General features: G+C 44.8%; 1 protein-coding gene across 3 annotated transcripts in view; it reads right to left on the bottom strand.

Moving 5' to 3' along the window:
* THAP4 (THAP domain containing 4) overlaps positions 1–21,324 on the bottom strand; it is an 84,403-nt gene that overhangs the window by 14,773 nt on the left and 48,306 nt on the right. For 2 of the 3 annotated variants that reach the window (XM_038748937.1, XM_038748938.1), the window contains exon 3: positions 3,278–3,437. In XM_038748937.1, coding sequence (XP_038604865.1) covers positions 3,278–3,437 — 160 coding nt within the window. Of the gene's footprint in view, positions 1–3,277; positions 3,438–13,678; positions 13,726–21,324 lie in introns of those variants that run through there. The other variant, XM_038748939.1, reaches the window with a different exon arrangement.

The raw sequence follows: 21,324 nt of genomic DNA, 5'->3' as shown, positions 1-21,324 counted from the left end.
TCTTACTAGGCACGAGGTATTGTACTAAGCGCTGGGGTGGATACAAGCAGATCGGGTCGGACACAGTCTCTGTCCCATGTATTAAGCGTTTGGGTGGATATGAGAAAATTGGGTTGGACGCAGTCCCTTGTTTCACATGGGACTCACAGTCTCAATCCCCATTTTACAGATGAGGTAACTGAGGCACAGAGAAATTAAGTGACTTACCCGAGGTCACACAGCAGACGTGTGGCTGAGCCGGGATTAGAACTCGTGACTTTCTGACTCCCGGGCCTGTGCTCTATCCACTACGCCATGAAATGTAACACAAGAGTATTTTGTCACAGTCGTTGCCTAATCCAGAGCACTTCCAGGGTGGTCAAGTGCACTGCCCAGCCCTGCTCTGGGCCCAAGTTGGCTCCCACTCCAGGAGTGATTTGGGGAGGTTCTGATTTGCCAAGAGGCTGTTTGGAGCAGGTTGGTTTGGTCTGAATTCCCTAAGATATAACCTTGGAAGACTGAAATACCCGGAACCGGCCCACCATTCCAGCATCTTTGGGGAGTGGTCTGGGTTTAGAACCAAGCTCTACTCCACATCTGTGTCCCACATGGCAGTGAATTGAGGTCAGCCAAAGCCTGACAGAGCCAACTGGTCTGGGTTACCCCGCCATTCCAAAGTCAGCTTGACATGGCTTTACCTTCTCTCTCTTTCTTAAGAAAATAACTATCTTTTTGGCATTTTTTTTCTAGGTCTTGGTCAAACCTCCTCCACTTTGGTTACTGCTTCCACTTCACAACTCAGCCCTCAACACTCACCGAATGGCCTTACAGCATGCTTCCTTGTTCTCGGCAACAACGGACACTGACAATAATACTAATACTAATATTTGTTAAGCTTACCATGCTGGACACTGTACTAAGCACTGGGGTGGGTACAAGAGAATAGGGTTGGACAGAGTCCCTGTCCCACATGGGACTCATGTTCTTAATGAGATCATCACTTCCATAACATGCTCTGTCTCTACTGACTGAGAAATAAGTTGTTCATCCTATGCTTCCTGCACCGAGAAGAAATTGCACTTGTGCTCCTGGTCTGCTCTGGGTTTAGCATGTTAGCTCCTCAGTGTTTTGTTTTAAAATTTGAACACTGGCAGGAAAAAAAAAGAGCAAACCACATTGAAGGAACAATTGCAGAGGATGGAGAGAGGGGAAGATCCCAGATCCCCTGTGTCCATCTCACCACGTTGATGCTATGGGATCAAGGCTTAATTATTAATCAATGAAGTGCTGGTTTTCCCTTGTTTGCTCTTTAAGAGAATCCTTTTCCACCCATCCATTGGTTTGAACTTTAGGGTACCCGGCTGCGGATTCTAATGCAGAAAACCCAATACGATGTTAGGCCTCAGAAACAACCTAGCACATAGTGTGGTCCAAAGTACAATGAGCAACCAAAAATCTTGCCCTTATCTTTCAACCTCCTTAGTTTTTTTTTACTATGTGCCTGCTGCTGTACTATGAACTGGGGTAGATACAAACTAATCAGGTTGGACGCAGTCCATGTCCCATTTGGGGCTCAAAGTCTCAACCTCCATTTTACGGATGAGGTAATTTAGGCACAGAAAAGTTATGTGAGTTGCCCAAGATCACAGAGCAGACAAAAGGCAGTGTTGGGATTAGACCCTAGGCCCTCTGACTCCAAGGGTCGTGCTCTTTCTACTAGGCCACGCTGCGTCTTTCAAGTCTTCCCAATGTTTGAAATAAGTGGCACCAGTACAAATCTCAATTTGGACAACTTCAAGAACAGGAAAAACCGGAAATTTAATTCTGCAATTTAAGAAAGTTGGGGAGAGAAGGAAGACAAGCCTCCGTCCATCAAATATCCCTATATCCTTCCTAACTCCCAATTTAGCACTTCCTTGCACATAAGCATACTGTATTCACTCCTCTCCTTATACTCCATTACCTCCTCCTGTTTGTAATTTCGTGTCCATCTCCTCCACTACATTGCAAACTTATTGATGGCAGGGACCGGGTCTATTGATCCTTTGTACCCTCCCAAGTACCTAATACAGTACAGTCGGCCCTCAATCAATACTATTGATTATCTTCATCTGTAAAATGGGAACAATAATAACACCTTCTTCCTACCTCACAGTGATGTTGTGAGGACCAAATGAGACATGTCATGTAAAAAGGACTTTGGAAAAAATAAAGGTATCATACAAATTCAAGGTATCATTATTAGCATTACTAAGAGAATGTCTGATTTCAGTCGAATTTACCACAGAAATAACATTTATAAAATTTGATGTGTTCAGAACTAAGCTATGGCTGCTCCATAACACAAATACTTCATTCTGGATGTTGTCAAGTCATGTACTCTTTTCCCAGAATGTTACTGCAGTTTGTTCCCAATAATTTCATTTCCAACCCCTAGGATGATGAGTTACTGTTTGAACGTGCTACCCACAAGTGAGCGCTCTGATGAATTAGTTACAATTCATATTGTTTATTCTATCTTTATATTACTTCTTATAACTGATTTAGGGATTTGGGTGTGATGGATTTTTTTAAGTCACCTTTCTTCCACCAATCATAAAAGCATAACAAAGCAAAAATCACAATAAACTTTTAAGGGACTTAAAAATTTGGGGCATGTTCCATCTTTTATCATAAAAGAGAGAGTAATCAATCCTAAAAAGGGTTCTTACAAAGAAACTCTTTGTCAATTTTTTATTTTCCATCCAGAACCATTAGTCAACATTACTATAGCCTGAAAGAGTTATGCACATCTGAAAAGTGAACAATAACAGTGCCTTGCACATAGTAAGCGCTTAATAAATGCCATTATTATTATTAGCTTTTCTCAAGGGGCAGTTTTCAGCACCGTTAATTCGGTGACTAGGCAAGTGACTAAATTTAATGCCTAATTAGGTTGAACATATGCATACTGGTTATTTACTGGGTCACCATTTCAAGCACACCCATTTACTTCTGGGCTCACCTCAAGGCACCTGTTAATTTTATGTTAACAACAACCGCAAGGACGCAAGAGTGGTATCAAAAGGCTAACTGCCGGCCAGTTAGCTGGATACACAACTGGCTGTTTTCAGGGAAGCAAGAGCGCTAAGTATCTTTCCGAAATGTACTTCCCAAATTCCTTTCGTTCTCTCTCCTAATGGCTTTGCATCTTTAGGGGTCTTAACTCTCCTTTGCTGCGGGACAGTCCCTCCCGATTAAAGGCGGCTCCCATCATTTTCCCAGGCTTCTACGGAGAGAAACGAGATTCCAGACTTACGAGAAGTTCAGCATAGGCTGCCCCACGTGGGAGATATGCACCTCCTCCAGATATTGAAAGGGCCGCAGCGTAGGGAAGATGCCATCTCCTGGGGGGTCTGAGAGCCAGGTGCCTAGCATCCAGGATAGAGGTTCCACAACAGGATTCATCTTGGGGGTCTCTGAGGACAAGAAGGAGGACAGAGTCAGACTGCTACTGCGACACTTTATACGCAACGGCTGCCGTGCAAGGGGTGTTATCTGAACGGAGATTTTTTTCTACAGTGGGTGCATGCTACAATAATTTCTGGCTAGTTCCGACACCCTAGATGTACTTCAGAGAGATTGGGGTGGGATGGGGGTGATGGTGGTCAGACCATCGGCAAAGGCTAGCGGCGTGGGAAACAGGTTTCAGGCCCACCTTGGGCTCTGGCACACTGGCATAACGGAGAACACGAACGTTGCGCTCAGTTTCAGAAAGGAGATGAGTCAAATCTAGCATCCTTGAACACTCTCTTAGGTAACAGGTGAGCAACTTCCCGTCCCTTGGAAAATACAGATTCTTCAGTCCGAAGCTAAGCAATACTGCTGAGATGTGTATGTGAAGATAAAGAACTGAAAGGAGGGAAATGTTACCAACTACCTGGGGACTTTTAAAACTACTTTAAGCACAAAATGTTTAAATTTAGATCTCTCAGCCATGATAAGAAGATAGGACTACTTAAAGTGTTTATGCTACCACAAAGAATGGGGCTCTCTTACCCAATATGCATTGGAAAGTGACCTACACATGAAACCACTCAGACTGCTGAATGGTGTAGAAAGGTGGATATAAATTATTATTCATTTCTCTACTTGTTTTATATACCACATCAGAGGTTCACCGAAAGAAACAACCAGGCAGCCAAAAATTAATACTAGGGTACTAAGTAATGACATGGTTGCAAACCTATGAACAGACAGTGACAATTACATTTTCAGGGCACTGTCTTAATACCTGATAAAAGTCAGGAATTGTAAGAGAATAACAAAAAAAAACATTAATCAATGAAAGCAGAGAAACAGAACACCGGCTTGCTAAGGAGGTAGAGCTGTTTCAGAATATATTTTGAATCGACCAAAGCCCAGCCCATGAAAAAAAGGTAAAAAGCAATCCCTTAATTCCCACTAAAAGAAAGGATCTCATAAAAGACGATATAGGCTGGCAGTCCCTTAATTCCTGTAAAAAGAAAGAATCTTGTAAAATAAGATACAGGCTTTTCGGCACAATAGTATTTCATGCAACAGTTACTGTAAAATGAACAATAAAAAAAGTGAAATAATATCGGCACTTATTAAGTCCCCTTCTATTCTCCAACTACACCCAATTCCTTTGAAGAACTCATTCGCTCCCACGGCTTCGATCAATTAGCCAATCAACGGTATTTATTGAGTGCATCCTATGTGCGAGCACTGTACTGAGCGCTTGGGAGAGCACAACACCACAGAATTAGTAGATGCGTTCCCCGCCCAGAACGGGCTTACTGTCTAGAGGGGGAGACAGACGTAAATATGAGTAATTTATAACACAAAATTTAAAGATATGTATGTACGTTTGAGGCAACTGAGGCCTAGAGATTTGCCCAAGACCACCCAGGAGGCTAGTGGCAGAGCTGGGACTAGAACCCAGGTCTGCTGACTTCTAAGCTTTTTCCACTCAGCGACACTGCCTTGCTGTTCTCAGAAAGCTTAGTACAGTGCTCTGCACACAGTAAGCGCTCAATAAATACGATTGATGATGATAGTTCTGGCTGTCCACTAAACGCAGGATGGTGAATGGACTGGCGGTCAGCCTTACCCTGGGGACAAACTAGGGAATTCCCCAGGGTGCTATTTGGGGAAGGGAGTCTCTTTTTTCCTTCAGATTTCCACTCCGCAGTTAACTGCTGTCTGCGTTCTTCGTTTTGCCTAGGACGCCAAAATGTCTTGAGTTGGCTCTGAAATGGTCATGGGAACTCATAAGTCATAATGGAAGATGGGCTAAAATTGAGACCGCCCTACCCCCAAACCAGGGCCAGGGACCAGAAACATGATCTAATTCCAACACGTATATTCTCCCTGGGGCTCACTAATAATAACAATAATAATAGTAATGATGGCACTTGTTAAGCGCTTACTATGTACCAAGCACTGTTCTAAGTGCTGGGGTATATACAAGGTTATCAGATTGTCCCACATGGGGTTCACAGTCTTTAACTTTTAGACTGTGAGCCCACTGTTGGGTAGGTACTGTCTCTATATGTTGCCAACTTGTACTTCCCAAGCGCTTAGTACAGTGCTCTGCACACAGTAAGCGCTCAATAAATACGATTGATTGATTGATTGATTAATCCCCATTTTACAGATGAGGTAACTGAGGCACAGAGAAACTAAGTGACTTGCCCAAAGCGACACAGCTGATAAGTGGCAGAGCTGGGATTAGAACCCGCAACCTCTGACTCTCAAGCCCATGCTCTTTCCACTAAGACACGCTGCTTCCACAGTACGTGCTCTGCACGCAGTAAATACTTGATAAATATTATTACTGCTACTACTGAAAGGATTCCGGGAAACGAAAATCCACATTTAGCTGCGTAAGTGAGATGAGCCCAATCTAGCAAGCATGACTAGTACACAGTCTCTGACATATTGCAGAGGAATCGAGTTAAGCAATCTCTTCTGTACTTATCTAAAGCGTGTAATAGCATGGCATATCCTTATCCAAATGTGGAAGAACCTTTTTTGGACCTACAGCAGTTTGGAAACCTCTTCAAGAGAACCATTTTCTACGCAATACTAAATGTACCAGCAAGAAGCAGGGACATGCCACTAGCTTGTCTGGACTAGGGAGGTTGGACTCGGCTCTGAGGAAAATTCCCACCCTGAATGATGAGGGACGTGGCTGAAATTTACTCCTTTATCTAACTGGTGAATACTAATGCCTCTTCACAGCCCAAGTAAGGTCAGTGGCAAAGCCAGGATCGGGAAACACCTACTCCTCCTCTTCCATCCTTCCCCTCTGCCTAGCCACTGGACACTTCATCTGCTCTCTGAGAACTTGATAACGATTTCCAGAAACTGGAAATTAAGAGGCCTTCCCCTATTAAGCCCTCTTTTCCCCAGTTCGCTCTCCCTTCTGCGTCATTTATGGGCTTGGATCTGTGACCTTTGGGCACTGACATCCTCAACCCCACAGCACCTGTGTATATATCTTTAAATTATATATTATAAATTATTTATTCTTCTCTGTGCCTCAGTTCACTCATCTGTAAAATGGGGATTGAGACTGTGAGCCCCACATGGGACAGTGGCTGTGTCCAACTTTATTTGCTTGTAATAATAATAATAATGATGATGGCATTTATTAAGCACTTACTATGTGCAAAGCACTGTTCTAAGCGCTGGGGAGGTTACAAGATGATCGGGTTGTCCCACGGGGGGCTCACAGTCTTAACCCCCATTTTACCGATGAGGTAACTGAGGCACAGAGAAGTGAAGTGACTTGCCCAAAGTCACACAGCTGACAAGTGGTGGAGCCGGGATTTGAACCCATGACCTCTGACTCCAAAGCTCCGGCTCTTTCCACGGAGCCACGCTGCTTCATCTACCCCAGCTCTCAGTACAGTGTGTGGCACATAGTAAGTACCTAAATGCCATTATTATGGAGAAGCAGCATGGCTAGTGAATAGAGTACGGGCCTAAGAGTCAGAAGATCACGGGTTCTAATCCCGGCTCCACCACTTATCTGCTGTGTGACCTTGGGCAATTCACTTCACTTCTCTGGGCCTCAGTTCCCTCATCTGTAAAGTGGGGTTTGAGACTGTGAGCCCCACAAGGGACAGAAACTGTGTCCAACCTGATTCGCTTGTATCCCCCTCATAGTGCTTAGTACAGTGCCTGGCACACAGTAAGCACTTAACAAACACCACAATAATTATTAATATTTATATTAATGTCTATCTCCCCCTCCAGACTGTAAGATCATTATGGGTAGGTAATGTGTCTGTTAATTCTGTTGTACATGTTAAGGCCCAAAACCTGTATATGGCACTTTTTAACTTTTTAAATAAAGTGATATAGGGCTGACTCACATTTATGAATCGTGTCATATTTTAAGGTCATAAAACTCCTTTAAAACTTCACACAGTGGAATTTTCAGGTTATAATAATAATAATAATTTTGGTATTTGTTAACGCTATGTGCCAAGCACTGTTCTAAGCGCTGGGGGAGATACAAGGTAATCAGGTTGCCCCACATGGGGCTCAGTCTTCATCCCTATTTTCCAGATGAGGTAACTGAGGCACAGAGAAGTTAAATGACTTGCCCAAAGTCACACAGCGGCTAAGTGGAGAAGTCGAGATTAGAACCCATGACCTCTGACTCCCAAAGCCCATGCTCGTTCTACTGAGCCACGCTGCTATTGTCACAAGTCGGGGCAGCTTGCTATATCATTTTAGAAAATCATATGGAAATTTTTCTTCTAAGCTTTCTCAATCTAACTCAATTAAAATGAGATGAAAATATTTATAACTCTAAAAGGAATTCCCGGCAACTCACTTTGGCTTTCAAGTGATAAAAGAAGCAGCGTGGCTCAGTGGAAAGAGCCCGGGCTTTGGAATCAGAGGGCACGGGTTCCAATCCCAGCTCCGCCAACTGTCAGCTGTGTGACTTTGGGCAAGTCACTTCACTTCTCTGTGCCTCAGTTACCTCATCTGGAAAATGGGGATTAAAACTGTGAGCCCCCCGTGGGACAACGTGATCACCTTGTAACCTCCCCAGAGCTTAGAACAGTGCTTTGCACATAGTAAGAGCTTAACAAATACCACTATTAATAATAATAATAATTATTATTATTATTCTAAAAACAGCTAAGTTCCAACAATGCAGACTAATCATTAGACTAGGTAAAGCCTGCCCCCTAGTGACCATAGAAGGCTTTAACAACTCTACAGTTTAAAATCTTTGGTCAGATTTTTTAACTTCAGAAACCACATATAAAATAATGACAAAGCAAAACCATTTGACAGGAACTAGATGCTACTTTTCCACGGGCTTAACGTGGTTCAGAGAGGTAAAATGGCCTAAATGTGGAAAATTCTGATTTCTCCAGCCTCACTAAAATCTCTGATTCTTAGTCCAGGGTCCCCAAACTCCCTAATCCCTATCGCCTTTCCGGACTTTTCTTGGAAGCTACTTGAAGGCATGGACCCTGTTTACTTACTCTACTTTACTCTCCCAGGTGCTTTGTACAGTGCTTGGCACACAGAAGGAACTCAATAAATACTATTGACTGCATGGGACTGGACTCTCACCTTCCTAAACATTTTTTTATGGTATTTGTTAAGCGCTTACTATGTGCCAGACACTGTACTAACCGCTGATCTAGACACGAGTTAATCAGGTTGGACACAGTCTACGGCCCATATGAGGCTCACAGCCTTTTAATCCTCATTTTACAGATGAGGCAACTGAGGCACAGAAAAGCAAAGTGACTTGCCCAATGTCACACAGCAGACAAGTGGCAGAGCTGGGATCAGAACCCAGGTCCTTCTGGTTCCCAGGCCCATGCTCTCTCCATTAGGTCATGCAACTTCTGATATTATTCACAATACCAATCAAAAAATCATATTTATTGAGTGCTTACTTTGTTCAACACAGTTCTCCCAAGCACTTAGTCCAATGCTTTGCACTCAATAAATACGATTGAATGAACACAACAACAGACACATTCCCTGCCCACGATGAGCTTACAGTCTTGATGGGGAGATAGACATAAATATAAATAAACTACGGTTATGTACACATGTGCTGGAGGTGGTGAATAAAGGGAGCAAGTACGGGCAGGATGTGGGCAAGAGGTTGGCAGCGACATAGACGTGATCAAGGTACAGTGCTTAGGTAGCATTTGAGTGTGGGCTGGGTTGTAGTAAGAGAGTAGGGAAGTGAGGTAGGAAGGGACAAGGCGATTGAGTGCTTTAAAATCCATGGTAAGCAGTTTCTTATTTGATACGGAGGTGGATGGGCAACCACTGGAAGTTCTTGAGAAGAAGGGAAACATGGACTGAATGGTTTTGTGGAAAAATGATCCAGGCAGTAGAGTGAAATATAAGCTGTAGTGGGAAGAGAAATGAGGTAGGGAGGTCAGCAATGATGCTGATATAGTAATCAAGGTGGGATGGGGTAACTTTGGATTAATGTGGTAGCAGTTTGGATGGAGAGGAAAGGGTGGATTTTAGCCATGTTGTGAAGGTTGAACGGATAGGATTTGGTGACAGATTGAATACATGGGTTGAATGAGAGTTTCCTTATCTGCGAAAGGAGGATTAAAGTTATGTTTTGTTTTGTTGTCTGTCTCCCCCTTCTAGACTGTGAGCCCGTTGTTGGGTAGGAACCGTCTCTGTATGTTGACGATGACTTGTACTTCCCAAGCGCTTAGTACAGTGCTCTGCACGCAGTAAGTGCTCAATAAATACAATTGAATGAATGAATGAGAGGGAGGAGTCAAGAAGAACGCCAAGGTTACAGGCTTGTGAGATAGGAAGGATGTGGTGCCGTCTGTAGTGATGGGAAAGTCAGGGAGGATGTGAAGATAAGGAGTTCTCTTTTGGACATGTTAAGGTTCTCCTTTGGACATGCTAAGTTTGAGGTGACGCCAGGACATCCAAGTAGAGATGCCTTGAAGGCAGGAGGAAATGCAAGATGCAAAGAGAGAGATCAGGGCTGGAGGTATGGATTTGGGAATCATCAGCATAGAGTGGTAGTTGAAGCCATGGGAGCGGATGAGTTCTTCAGAGAGTGGATGGAGATGGAGAATAGAAGGGGACTCAGAACTAAACCTTGAAGGACACCCAAAGCTAGGGAGTGCGAGGCAGAGGAGGAGCCCGTGAAAGACTTAGAATGAACAGTCAGAGAGATAGGAGAAGCAGAAGACAGGGTCAGTGAAGCTTAGATTGAATAATGTTTCCAGGAGAAGGGGGTGGTGGGCAGTGCCAAAGGCAGCTGAGCGGTCAAAGGAAGACTCGGATGGAGTAGAGGCTCTTGGATTTGGCAAGAAGGAGAACATTTGTGGCCTTCAAGAGGGTGGTTTCTGTGGAGTGAAGGGGACGGAAGCCAGATTTGAGGGGGTCAAGGAGAGGACTGGATACAAGATACACACAAAAAAAGAGCTGATGTTATTGACTAAAGAAAAATATTCGGAAAATTTTCTGGGATTAGTAAATAATATCTGCCTCCAACATACACAGTAATTTGTGAGAATTAATAAAAGAACCTAGACAAAAACAAGTTCCCTACGTAGGTGGGTACTCTTGAAAATGTATAAAAGGTAGTTCCTAAGACATAATTTGATTTAAGCAGGGGGCCGTCTCAAGAGAGTTTTCCATCAAGATATTCCAAAGTTAATTAAGTAGTTGATTTGGTATGCAGGGGGAAGGGAAAGAGAGGGAAGAAGAGGGCACAGAGGAAGGTAGGCTTGGGAAAGGGAAAACAAAGTTTCCAAAGATTTAAGTTGTCTGTTTTTTCTACTAAATCACCCATTTGCATCATCTTTGTTTTCTGTCTCTTTTCATTTTAGATTCAATACTGCATAACTTTTTCCTCTGGGATCAATTTGGATCTATGTGACCAATTTTTAAAAATGAGAGATCCTGGGACTTGGAAAAACACAATAAAACCTGAATTGATCACTTACTGAGCTCTGACAAATTGGCATTAAAGAGATTTGCCCTCTCTGCCACCCCGCCAACCCATCCAGTGATTTACAATCTAAAGAGGTTGATTATGCTAGTCCAATTAGCCCATCCTGAAAACAAAAACAAAAAACAAAATCATCAATGGTTTTATTGAGCTATTACTGTGTGCAGAGCACTGTACTAAGCACTTGGGAGAGTACAGTAAAACAGAGTTCATTCCATCTCTTCATTTGTTGGGGTTCTTCCCATCTGCATACACTTGGCATTCCAGCTGTGATAAGGGATTATGGAGGGGTCTGTTGAGTTTTAGTTGAGCATTTTAGAAATTGGGGGCTCCCATTTTTTTACTCCAAAATTAACATTTGATTTTAAAACTTACCAGAAAGCTGTTGTGTGGGCGCTTACATGATAATGAAAATGGGCTTTTGGATAATAAACAAGAATAAACCAAAGCACAAGCCTGCTTTTGAATTTAGCTTAATTTTAAATCTTTTTTTTTTTTTTGTATTCTTGCTGATGCACAAGGGAGGGTGTGAAAGAAACGTTTTGTGATGTTTTGAAAGTCTTTCTCTTAGAACAGCAGCACCTGAGATTCTAGTCCTAACGTACCTGGGGACTGTTTTATAATAACCATGATGGTGGTACTTGTTAAGCACTTTCTATGTGTCAGGCACTGTACTGAGCGCTGGGGTGGATACAAGCAAATCTAATTGGACACAGTCCCTGTCCCATGTGGGGCTCACAGTTTCAACCCCCATTTTACAGCTGAGGTAACTGAAGTACAAAGAAGTGAAGTGACTTGCCCAAGGTCACACAGCAGACGTGGTGGAGTCCGGATTAGAACTCATGATCTTCTGACTCCCAAGTGCTGCTTCTCTATGCCATGTGATTTATGTGACAAGGGTGCTTTAACACCACTTAAGAGTAACTGGTTTTATTAGGTAAGTACGAACATATAAAGTGTAAACAAAGTTTAAGATGATTTGGGCAATATTCACAAGCTTCACAAAACATCGGAGGGGAACGGGATTTCTTGGAACAATAAGCTGAGAATGGGAAACTGTAGGAGAAATAAGGAAAGAGGTAAACAGACTCAAAAAGGTTAAGCAACCTGAGTCACAGTCATTGTAAGTTGATGGTAAAATTGGTTTTAGGCTATTTCAGAAACCCACTGAGCCAATACCATTGATTTCAACTTTGAAATTACTGGATTAAAGACTGTAATTTCCTATAAATGATCTATCGAGTTTTTCAGAATAAGGTTTGAACAATCAATGAGGCCAATAATTATACTTCTGACAATCCATCTACTAGAAACCTGCAAAAACGCAACATGCTTCTTTGCAGAATGCGGGTGGGTCTGTCCAGTCTTGTTTTTAATGAATGAATCTGTTAAAATGAGCGACTATTCAATATCTGAAAACAATACAGGGAATACCAAACACTGATTTTTCAGAGAAGAATCCATTTTAAATGGAAAGTTATGATTTTCTTTAAGTGTTTATGTCCAAGAACACACACAAGCTTTTTCATTGACAGTATTAGGATTTAAGTGAATTTAGGGACTCAGGGATATAAAGGCGAACTTTTCAGATTGCTCTGGCGACCCAACCAGATCTGCTGTGGCAACTGTTGGGTCTCCGACCTGGCTGTTTTCATCTTCTTCAGTTTAGGGCTCGACGACAGAATGCAGAACACGTATTACACATGGGGTGGCAATGTCTCAACCAAAGGCAGCTCTGCTTCTGAAATCTGTTTCCTGGTGTTTGTCTTCCAATCTCCTTTGGCCTTAGGTTAGAGAAACAGATGAAGAGCTCCTTACATCATTACCAGGTTCTTGAGCTGTGTAAATTTTCACTATAATAATAATAATGATGGCATTTGTTAAGCGCTTACTATGTGCAAAGCACTGTTCTAAGCGCTGGGGGTGGATACAAGGTGATCAAGTTGTCCCACATGGGGCTCACAGTCTTAATCCCCATTTTCCAGATGAGGTAACTGAGGCTCAGAGAAGTTAAGTGACTTGCCCAAGGTCACACAGCAGACATGTGGCGGAGCCGGGATTCGAACCCATGACCTCTGACTCCAAAGCCCGGGCTCTTTTCCACTGAGCCACGCTGCTCCTCCTTCGCTACAATTCTTAATGTAGTTAAGAGTAGCGTGAAGCAGCAGCAGGAGAAGCAGCATGGCTCAATGGAAAGAGCACGGGCTTGGGAGTCAGAGGTCCTGGGTTCAAATCCCGGCTCCGCCAAATGTCAGCTGTGTGACCTTGGGCCAGTCACACACCTTCTCTGCGCCTCGGTTACCTCATCTGTAAAATGGGGATTAAGACTGTGAGTCCCATGTGGGACAACCTGATCACCTTGTAACCTCCCCAGCGCTTAGAACAGTGCTTTGCACATAGTAAGCGCTTGACAAATGCCATTATTATTATTACAATACAGAAATAAGACAAAAGAGTATTGGCACTGGATTTTCTAAAAAAAACTCAATTGCAAGGAATTAGATTTGGGGCCTAACCTTCTTGTCAAGTACTTGGAGTTTTCAAATAACTCAGGAAGGTCACCTACATGGCAACCCTTCAGATTTGGTGTTTTTCTCTCAAATACCTTTAAGAGGACCTGGCTCAAAATCTAGATACAATACCAGCCTATTTAAAGTGTCTGGAAAAAATTAATTTCTCTTTTGATAACGTAAAATAGGCTTACCATACCTGTGCTTCCTGCACTGGAGGCCATGTTTGGCAAGGTCCTTTACAGACTGTTCACCAGGAAATGCCTTGCACCAGGCTCTTAAATGGTTGAACAGGAAATGATCTCCTAAGTATTATCGGGATGTGCATCCTGGGAGATGTAGTTTTACTTTAAAGGATTGCTTCCCCGGGGAAAAGAATAGTTCATGAAAATAGCATGGGTGGGGGAAGGACAGCTCATTTGAACAGGGAAAACTAGCTATAAATGACTAGAAGTGGACAGTGTGACGTCTCTGGGAAAATCCCCCTTCCTTGTAAAACCATGAGGGCACACACTGACGCACGCATGTGATTTGACTTTGGGATCTCAACTCTAAAATCAGTAGCAAAAATGGAAACTGATTGTGCCTCTGCTGACAGATTGTTCAGGGCCCATGGCGGCTGCTTTCCAGTTGCACTATGGATAATAGTGACTTTGCTCTTTCGGTCTCTTTTATTCCTTTTTCTTTTCAATTTTGGAGCACTATCCACACCCACTAATATCGTACCTGCAAGAAAATAATCTATATGGTTGTAGGCTGCCTGGCCTCAGGGCCCATGGCAGCTGCTTTCCAGTTGCACTATGGATAATAGTGACTTTGCTCTTTCGGTCTCTTTTATTCCTTTTTCTTTTCAATTTTGGAGCACTACCCACACCCACTAATATCGTACCTGCAAGAAAATAATCTATATGGTTCTATTCACCAACTGAAATATTTGTCCGAATTAGTAATGCGCACCAGGCTGAAAATCATTTTACAAACAATTTATTGGTAGTTTGCAGTTTTTTTAAGTATGGTCCATATACAGATGTGTAATCATATGTTCAAATCCTGCACAGGAAGGTGTTTGATATGCTGGCTCTACAATCTGGAATTCTCGCCAGGGGAAATGGAGAAAGAATGGGGAATGGTCTGAGCGGGCCCGATGATGGCATGAGGTCTTACAATTGAGAGGCCCTGGGATGTACACACACAGCCAGGGGAAGGAATGAAGACTATTATCACCTGGTCTATTGGCTTGACAACAGTTAGGTGAAGGTAGAGATAATTTTCAGACTTATGAAACACAATGGGGTCCTTTAAACTGGGTCTTATATCAGACAGTTGCAAACTGAAAACCAATTTTCTTTTAGAAACAATGTTATAAATGGGAGATTCGGCCCTGAACCAAGGTTGAATACCCTATTTCTACCCAAATTACCCAGAACTGGGAACTCATTCAATAATAGAGCAGGTATATAGTTACTCTAATGTATTTACATTGAATCAAAGGTTTCACTTTCGTAGAGCTGACTTTTTTACTTCACGACATAAAATGGACAGTTTGACTCTCCCTAGTGACTCAGCCTGGTGATCAAGTAAGGCTCTCCCCTCACGCCCCGGCCCACCCACCTGCAGTTTTAAAATTTATTTTGCCATTTTCCCATGGCTCTCAGGTGCCCACTGCCCAGAGACCCCAAGCTAGTGCCAAAAGGAGGCTAGTTTTGTAAAGGTGAAACTGGGAATGAACTTAGAAGAATTATAGTGCTATTCACTGTAACTCAATCAATCAACTATATTTATTAAGCACTTACTATGTGCAGGAATTATTAATCATATTTATTGAGTGCTTACTGTGCGCAAAGCACCATACTAAGTGCTTGGAGAGTGCAATACAACATCAAACACATTCCCTGCCCACAATGTGCTAACAGTCTAGAGGGGGAGACTGACATTAGTGCGAATGAATAATTTATAATACATAATTTAAAGAGGATTGGGGGTAGGGTGAATATCAAGCGTCAAAAGGTCACAGGCCAAAGTGTACAGATGCAGAAGGGAGAGAGAGCAGGGGTAAAGAGGGCCTAATTGGGGAAGGCCGCTTGGAGGAGATGTGACCTTAGTAATGCTTTGAATGTTGGAAAAGTGGTGGTTGGGCATATATGGAGGAGGAAGAAGTTCCAAGCTGGGAGGATGATGTGAGAAAGCAGTTGGTGGCGAGACGGATGAGAACGGGGTAGAGGGAGTAAACTGGTGCTAGAGGAGTGGAGTGTGCAGACTGGACTGAAGTAGATTAGTGAGGTGAGGTAGGATGGGGCGAACTGATTGAGTGCTTTAAAAGCCAATGATGAGAAGTTTCTGTCATCATCATCTTCGTCAATCGTATTTATTGAGCGCTTACTATGTGCAGAGCACTATACTAAGCGCTTGGGAAGCACAAATTGGCAACATATAGAGACAGTCCCTACCCAACAGTGGGCTCACAGTCCAAAAGGGGGAGACAGAGAAGAAAACCAAATGGCAGCAAACCTTGTGACTCCCAGGCCCCTACCCTGTCCCCATGCGGCAGACAAATGGCAGCAAACCTTGCGACTCCCAGGCCCCTACCCTGTCATCATCAATCGCATTTAAGCGCTTACTATATGCAGAGCACTGTACTAAGCGATTGGGAAGTACAAATTGGCAACATATAGAGACAGTCCCTACCCAACAGTGGGCTCACAGTCTAAAAGGGGGAGACAGAGAACAAAACCGAATGGCAGCAAGCCTTGTGACTCCCAGACCCCTACACTGTCCCCATGCAGCAGACAAACGGCAGCAAACCTTGTGACTCCCAGGCCCCTACCCTGTCATCATCAATCGTATTTATTGAGCGCTTACTATGTGTAGAGCACTGTACTAAGCGCTTGGGAAGTAAAAATTGGCAACATATAGAGACAGTCCCTACCCAACAGTGGGCTCACAGTCTAAAAGGGGGAGACAGAGAACAAAACCAAATGGCAGCAAACCTTGTGACTCCCAGGCCCCTACCCTGTCCCCATGCAGCAGACAAATGGCAGCAAACCTTGTGACTCCCAGGCCCGTGCCCTGTCATCATCAATCGTATTTGAGCGCTTACTATGTGCAGAGTACTGTACTAAGCGCTTGGGAAGTACAAATTGGCAACATATAGAGACAGTCCCTACCCAACAGTGGGCTCACAGTCTAAAAGGGGGAGACAGAGAACAAAACCAAATGGCAGCAAACCTTGTGACTCCCAGGCCCCTACCCTGTCCCCATGCAGCAGACGAATGGCAGCAAACCTTGTGACTCCCAGGCCCCCACCCTGTCATCATCAATCATATTTGAGCGCTTACTATGTGCAGAGTACTGTACTAAGCGCTTGGGAAGTACAAATTGGCAACATATAGAGACAGTCCCTACCCAACAGTGGGCTCACAGTCTAAAAGGGGGAAACAGAGAACAAAACCAAATGGCAGCAAACCTTGTGACTCCCAGGCCCCTACCCTGTCCCTATGCAGCAGATAAATGGCAGCAAACCTTGTGACTCCCAGGCCCCCACCCTGTCATCATCAATCGTATTTATTGAGCGCTTACTATGTGCAGAGCACTGTACTAAGCACTTGGGAAGTACAAATTGGCAACATATAGAGACAGTCCCTACCCAACAGTGGGCTCACAGTCTAAAAGGGGGAGACAGAGAACAAAACCAAATGGCAGCAAGCCTTGTGACTCCCAGACCCATACACTGTCCCCATGCAGCAGACAAACGGCAGCAAACCTTGTGACTCCCAGGCCCCTAGCCTGTCATCATCAATCGTATTTATTGAGCGCTTACTATGTGCAGAGCACTGTACTAAGCGCTTGGGAAGTACAAATTGGCAACATATAGAGACAGTCCCTACCCAACAGTGGGCTCACAGTCTAAAAGGGGGAGACAGAGAACAAAACCAAATGGCAGCAAACCTTGTGACTCCCAGGCCCCTACCCTGTCCCCATGCAGCAGACAAATGGCAGCAAACCTTGTGACTCCCAGGCCCCTACCCTGTCATCATAAATCGTATTTGAGCGCTTACTATGTGCAGAACACTGTACTAAGCACTTGGGAAGTACAAATTGGCAACATATAGAGACAGTCCCTACCCAACAGTGGGCTCACAGTCTAAAAGGGGGAGACAGAGAACAAAACCAAATGGCAGCAAACCTTGTGACTCCCAGGCCCCTACCCTGTCCCCATGCAGCAGAAAAACGGCAGCAAACCTTGCGACTCGCAGGCCCCTACCCTGTCATCATCAATCGTATTTATTGAGCGCTTACTATGTGCAGAGCACTGTACTAAGCGCTTGGGAAGTACAAATTGGCAACATATAGAGACAGTCCCTACCCAACAGTGGGCTCACAGTCTAAAAGGGGGAGACAGAGAACAAAACCAAATGGCAGCAAACCTTGTGACTCCCAGGCCCCTACCCTGTCCCCTTGCAGAAGATAAATGGCAGCAACCGTTGTGACTCGCAGGCCCCTACCCCGTCATCATCAATCGTATTTATTGAGCGCTTACTATGTGCAGAGCACTGTACTAAGCGCTTGGGAAGTACAAATTGGCAACATATAGAGACAGTCCCTACCCAACAGTGGGCTCACAGTCTAAAAGGGGGAGACAGAGAACAAAACCAAATGGCAGCAAACCTTGTGACTCCCAGGCCCCTACCCTGTCCCCATGCAGCAGACGAATGGCAGCAAACCTTGTGACTCCCAGGCCCCTACCCTGTCATCATCAATCGTATTTGAGCACTTACTATGTGCAGATTACTGTACTAAGCGCTTGGGAAGTACAAATTGGCAACATATAGAGACAGTCCCTACCCAACAGTGGGCTCACAGTCTAAAAGGGGGAGACAGAGAACAAAACCAAATGGCAGCAAACCTTGTGACTCCCAGACCCCTACCCTGTCCCCATGCAGCAGATAAATGGCAGCAAACCTTGTGACTCCCAGACCCCTACCCTGTCCCCATGCAGCAGACAAATGGCAGCAAACTTTGTGACTCCCAGGCCCGTGCCCTGTCATCATCAATCGTATTTATTGAGCGCTTACTATGTGCAGAGTACTGTACTAAGCGCTTGGGAAGTACAAATTGGCAACATATAGAGACAGTCCCTACCCAACAGTGGGCTCACAGTCTAAAAGGGGGAGACAGAGAACAAAACCAAATGGCAGCAAACCTTGTGACTCCCAGGCCCCTACCCTGTCCCCATGCAGCAGACGAATGGCAGCAAACCTTGTGACTCCGAGGCCCCTACCCTGTCATCATCAATCGTATTTGAGCGTTTACTATGTGCAGAGTACTGTACTAAGCGCTTGGGAAGTACAAATTGGCAACATATAGAGACAGTCCCTACCCAACAGTGGGCTCACAGTCTAAAAGGGGGAGACAGAGAATAAAACCAAATGGCAGCAAACCTTGTGACTCCCAGGCCCCTACCCTGTCCCCATGCAGCAGACAAATGGCAGCAAACCTTGTGACTCCCAGGCCCCTACCCTGTCCCCATGCAGCAGACAAATGGCAGCAAACCTTGTGACTCCCAGGCCCCTACCCTGTCATCATCAATCGTATTTGAGCGCTTACTATGTGCAGAGCACTGTACTAAGCGCTTGGGAAGTACAAATTGGCAACATATAGAGACAGTCCCTACCCAACAGTGGGCTCACAGTCTAAAAGGGGGAGACAGAGAACAAAACCAAATGGCAGCAAACCTTGTGACTCCCAGGCCCCTACCCTGTCCCCATGCAGCAGATAAATGGCAGCAAACCTTGTGACTCCCAGGCCCCTACCCTGTCATCATCAATCGTATTTCTTGAGCGCTTACTATGTGCAGAGCACTGTACTAAGCGCTTGGGAAGTACAAATTGGCAAAATATAGAGACAGTCCCTACCCAACAGTGGGCTCACAGTCTAAAAGGGGGAGACAGAGAACAAAACCAAATGGCAGCAAACCTTGTGACTCCCAGGCCCCTACCCTGTCCCCATGCAGCAGATAAATGGCAGCAAACCTTGTGACTCCCAGGCCCGTGCCCTGTCATCATCAATCGTATTTGAGCGCTTACTATGTGCAGAGTACTGTACTAAGCGCTTGGGAAGTACAAATTGGCAACATATAGAGACAGTCCCTACGCAACAGTGGGCTCACAGTCTAAAAGGGGGAGACAGAGAATAAAACCAAATGGCAGCAAACCTTGTGACTCCCAGGCCCCTACCCTGTCCCCATGCAGCAGACAAATGGCAGCAAACCTTGTGACTCCCAGGCCCCTACCCTGTCCCCATGCAGCAGACAAATGGCAGCAAACCTTGTGACTCCCAGGCCCCTACCCTGTCATCATCAATCGTATTTGAGCGCTTACTATGTGCAGAGCACTGTACTAAGCGCTTGGGAAGTACAAATTGGCAACATATAGAGACAGTCCCTACCCAACAGTGGGCTCACAGTCTAAAAGGGGGAGACAGAGAACAAAACCAAATGGCAGCAAACCTTGTGACTCCCAGGCCCCTACCCTGTCCCTATGCAGCAGATAAATGGCAGCAAACCTTGTGACTCCCAGGCCCCCACCCTGTCATCATCAATCGTATTTATTGAGCGCTTACTATGTGCAGAGCACTGTACTAAGCACTTGGGAAGTACAAATTGGCAACATATAGAGACAGTCCCTACCCAACAGTGGGCTCACAGTCTAAAAGGGGGAGACAGAGAACAAAACCAAATGGCAGCAAGCCTTGTGACTCCCAGACCCCTACACTGTCCCCATGCAGCAGACAAACGGCAGCAAACCTTGTGACTCCCAGGCCCCTACCCTGTCATCATCAATCGTATTTATTGAGCGCTTACTATGTGCAGAGCACTGTACTAAGCGCTTGGGAAGTACAAATTGGCAACATATAGAGACAGTCCCTACCCAACAGTGGGCTCACAGTCTAAAAGGGGGAGACAGAGAACAAAACCAAATGGCAGCAAACCTTGTGACTCCCAGGCCCCTACCCTGTCCCCATGCAGCAGATAAATGCCAGCAAACCTTGTGACTCCCAGGCCCGTGCCCTGTCATCATCAATCGTATTTGAGCGCTTACTATGTGCAGAGTACTGTACTAAGCGCTTGGGAAGTACAAATTGGCAACATATAGAGACAGTCCCTACCCAACAGTGGGCTCACAGTCTAAAAGGGGGAGACAGAGAACAAAACCAAATGGCAGCAAACCTTGGGACTCCCAGGCCCCTACCCTGTCCCCATGCAGCAGACGAATGGCAGCAAACCTTGTGACTCCCAGGCCCCTACCCTGTCATCATCAATCGTATTTATTGAGCGCTTACTATGTGCAGAGTACTGTACTAAGCGCTTGGGAAGTACAAATTGGCAACATATAGAGACAGTCCCTACCCAACAGTGGGCTCACAGTCTAAAAGGGGGAGACAGAGAACAAAACCAAATGGCAGCAAGCCTTGTGACTCCCAGACCCCTACACTGTCCCCATGCAGCAGACAAACGGCAGCAAACCTTGTGACTCCCAGGCCCCTACCCTGTCATCATCAATCGTATTTATTGAGCGCTTACTATGTGCAGAGCACTGTACTAAGGGCTTGGGAAGTACAAATTGGCAACATATAGAGACAGTCCCTACCCAAAAGTGGGCTCACAGTCTAAAAGGGGGAGACAGAGAACAAAACCAAATGGCAGCAAACCTTGTGACTCCCAGGCCCCTACCCTGTCCCCATGCAGCAGACAAATGGCAGCAAACCTTGTGACTCCCAGGCCCCTACCCTGTCATCATCAATCGTATTTGAGCGCTTACTATGTGCAGAGTACTGTACTAAGCGCTT

The sequence above is a fragment of the Tachyglossus aculeatus genome, chromosome 7 (assembly GCF_015852505.1).
Source record: "Tachyglossus aculeatus isolate mTacAcu1 chromosome 7, mTacAcu1.pri, whole genome shotgun sequence".
Classification (NCBI taxonomy): domain Eukaryota; kingdom Metazoa; phylum Chordata; class Mammalia; order Monotremata; family Tachyglossidae; genus Tachyglossus; species Tachyglossus aculeatus.
The sequence above is the reverse complement of the archived record's forward strand: the minus strand, read 5'-3'. Positions and strand labels throughout refer to the sequence as shown.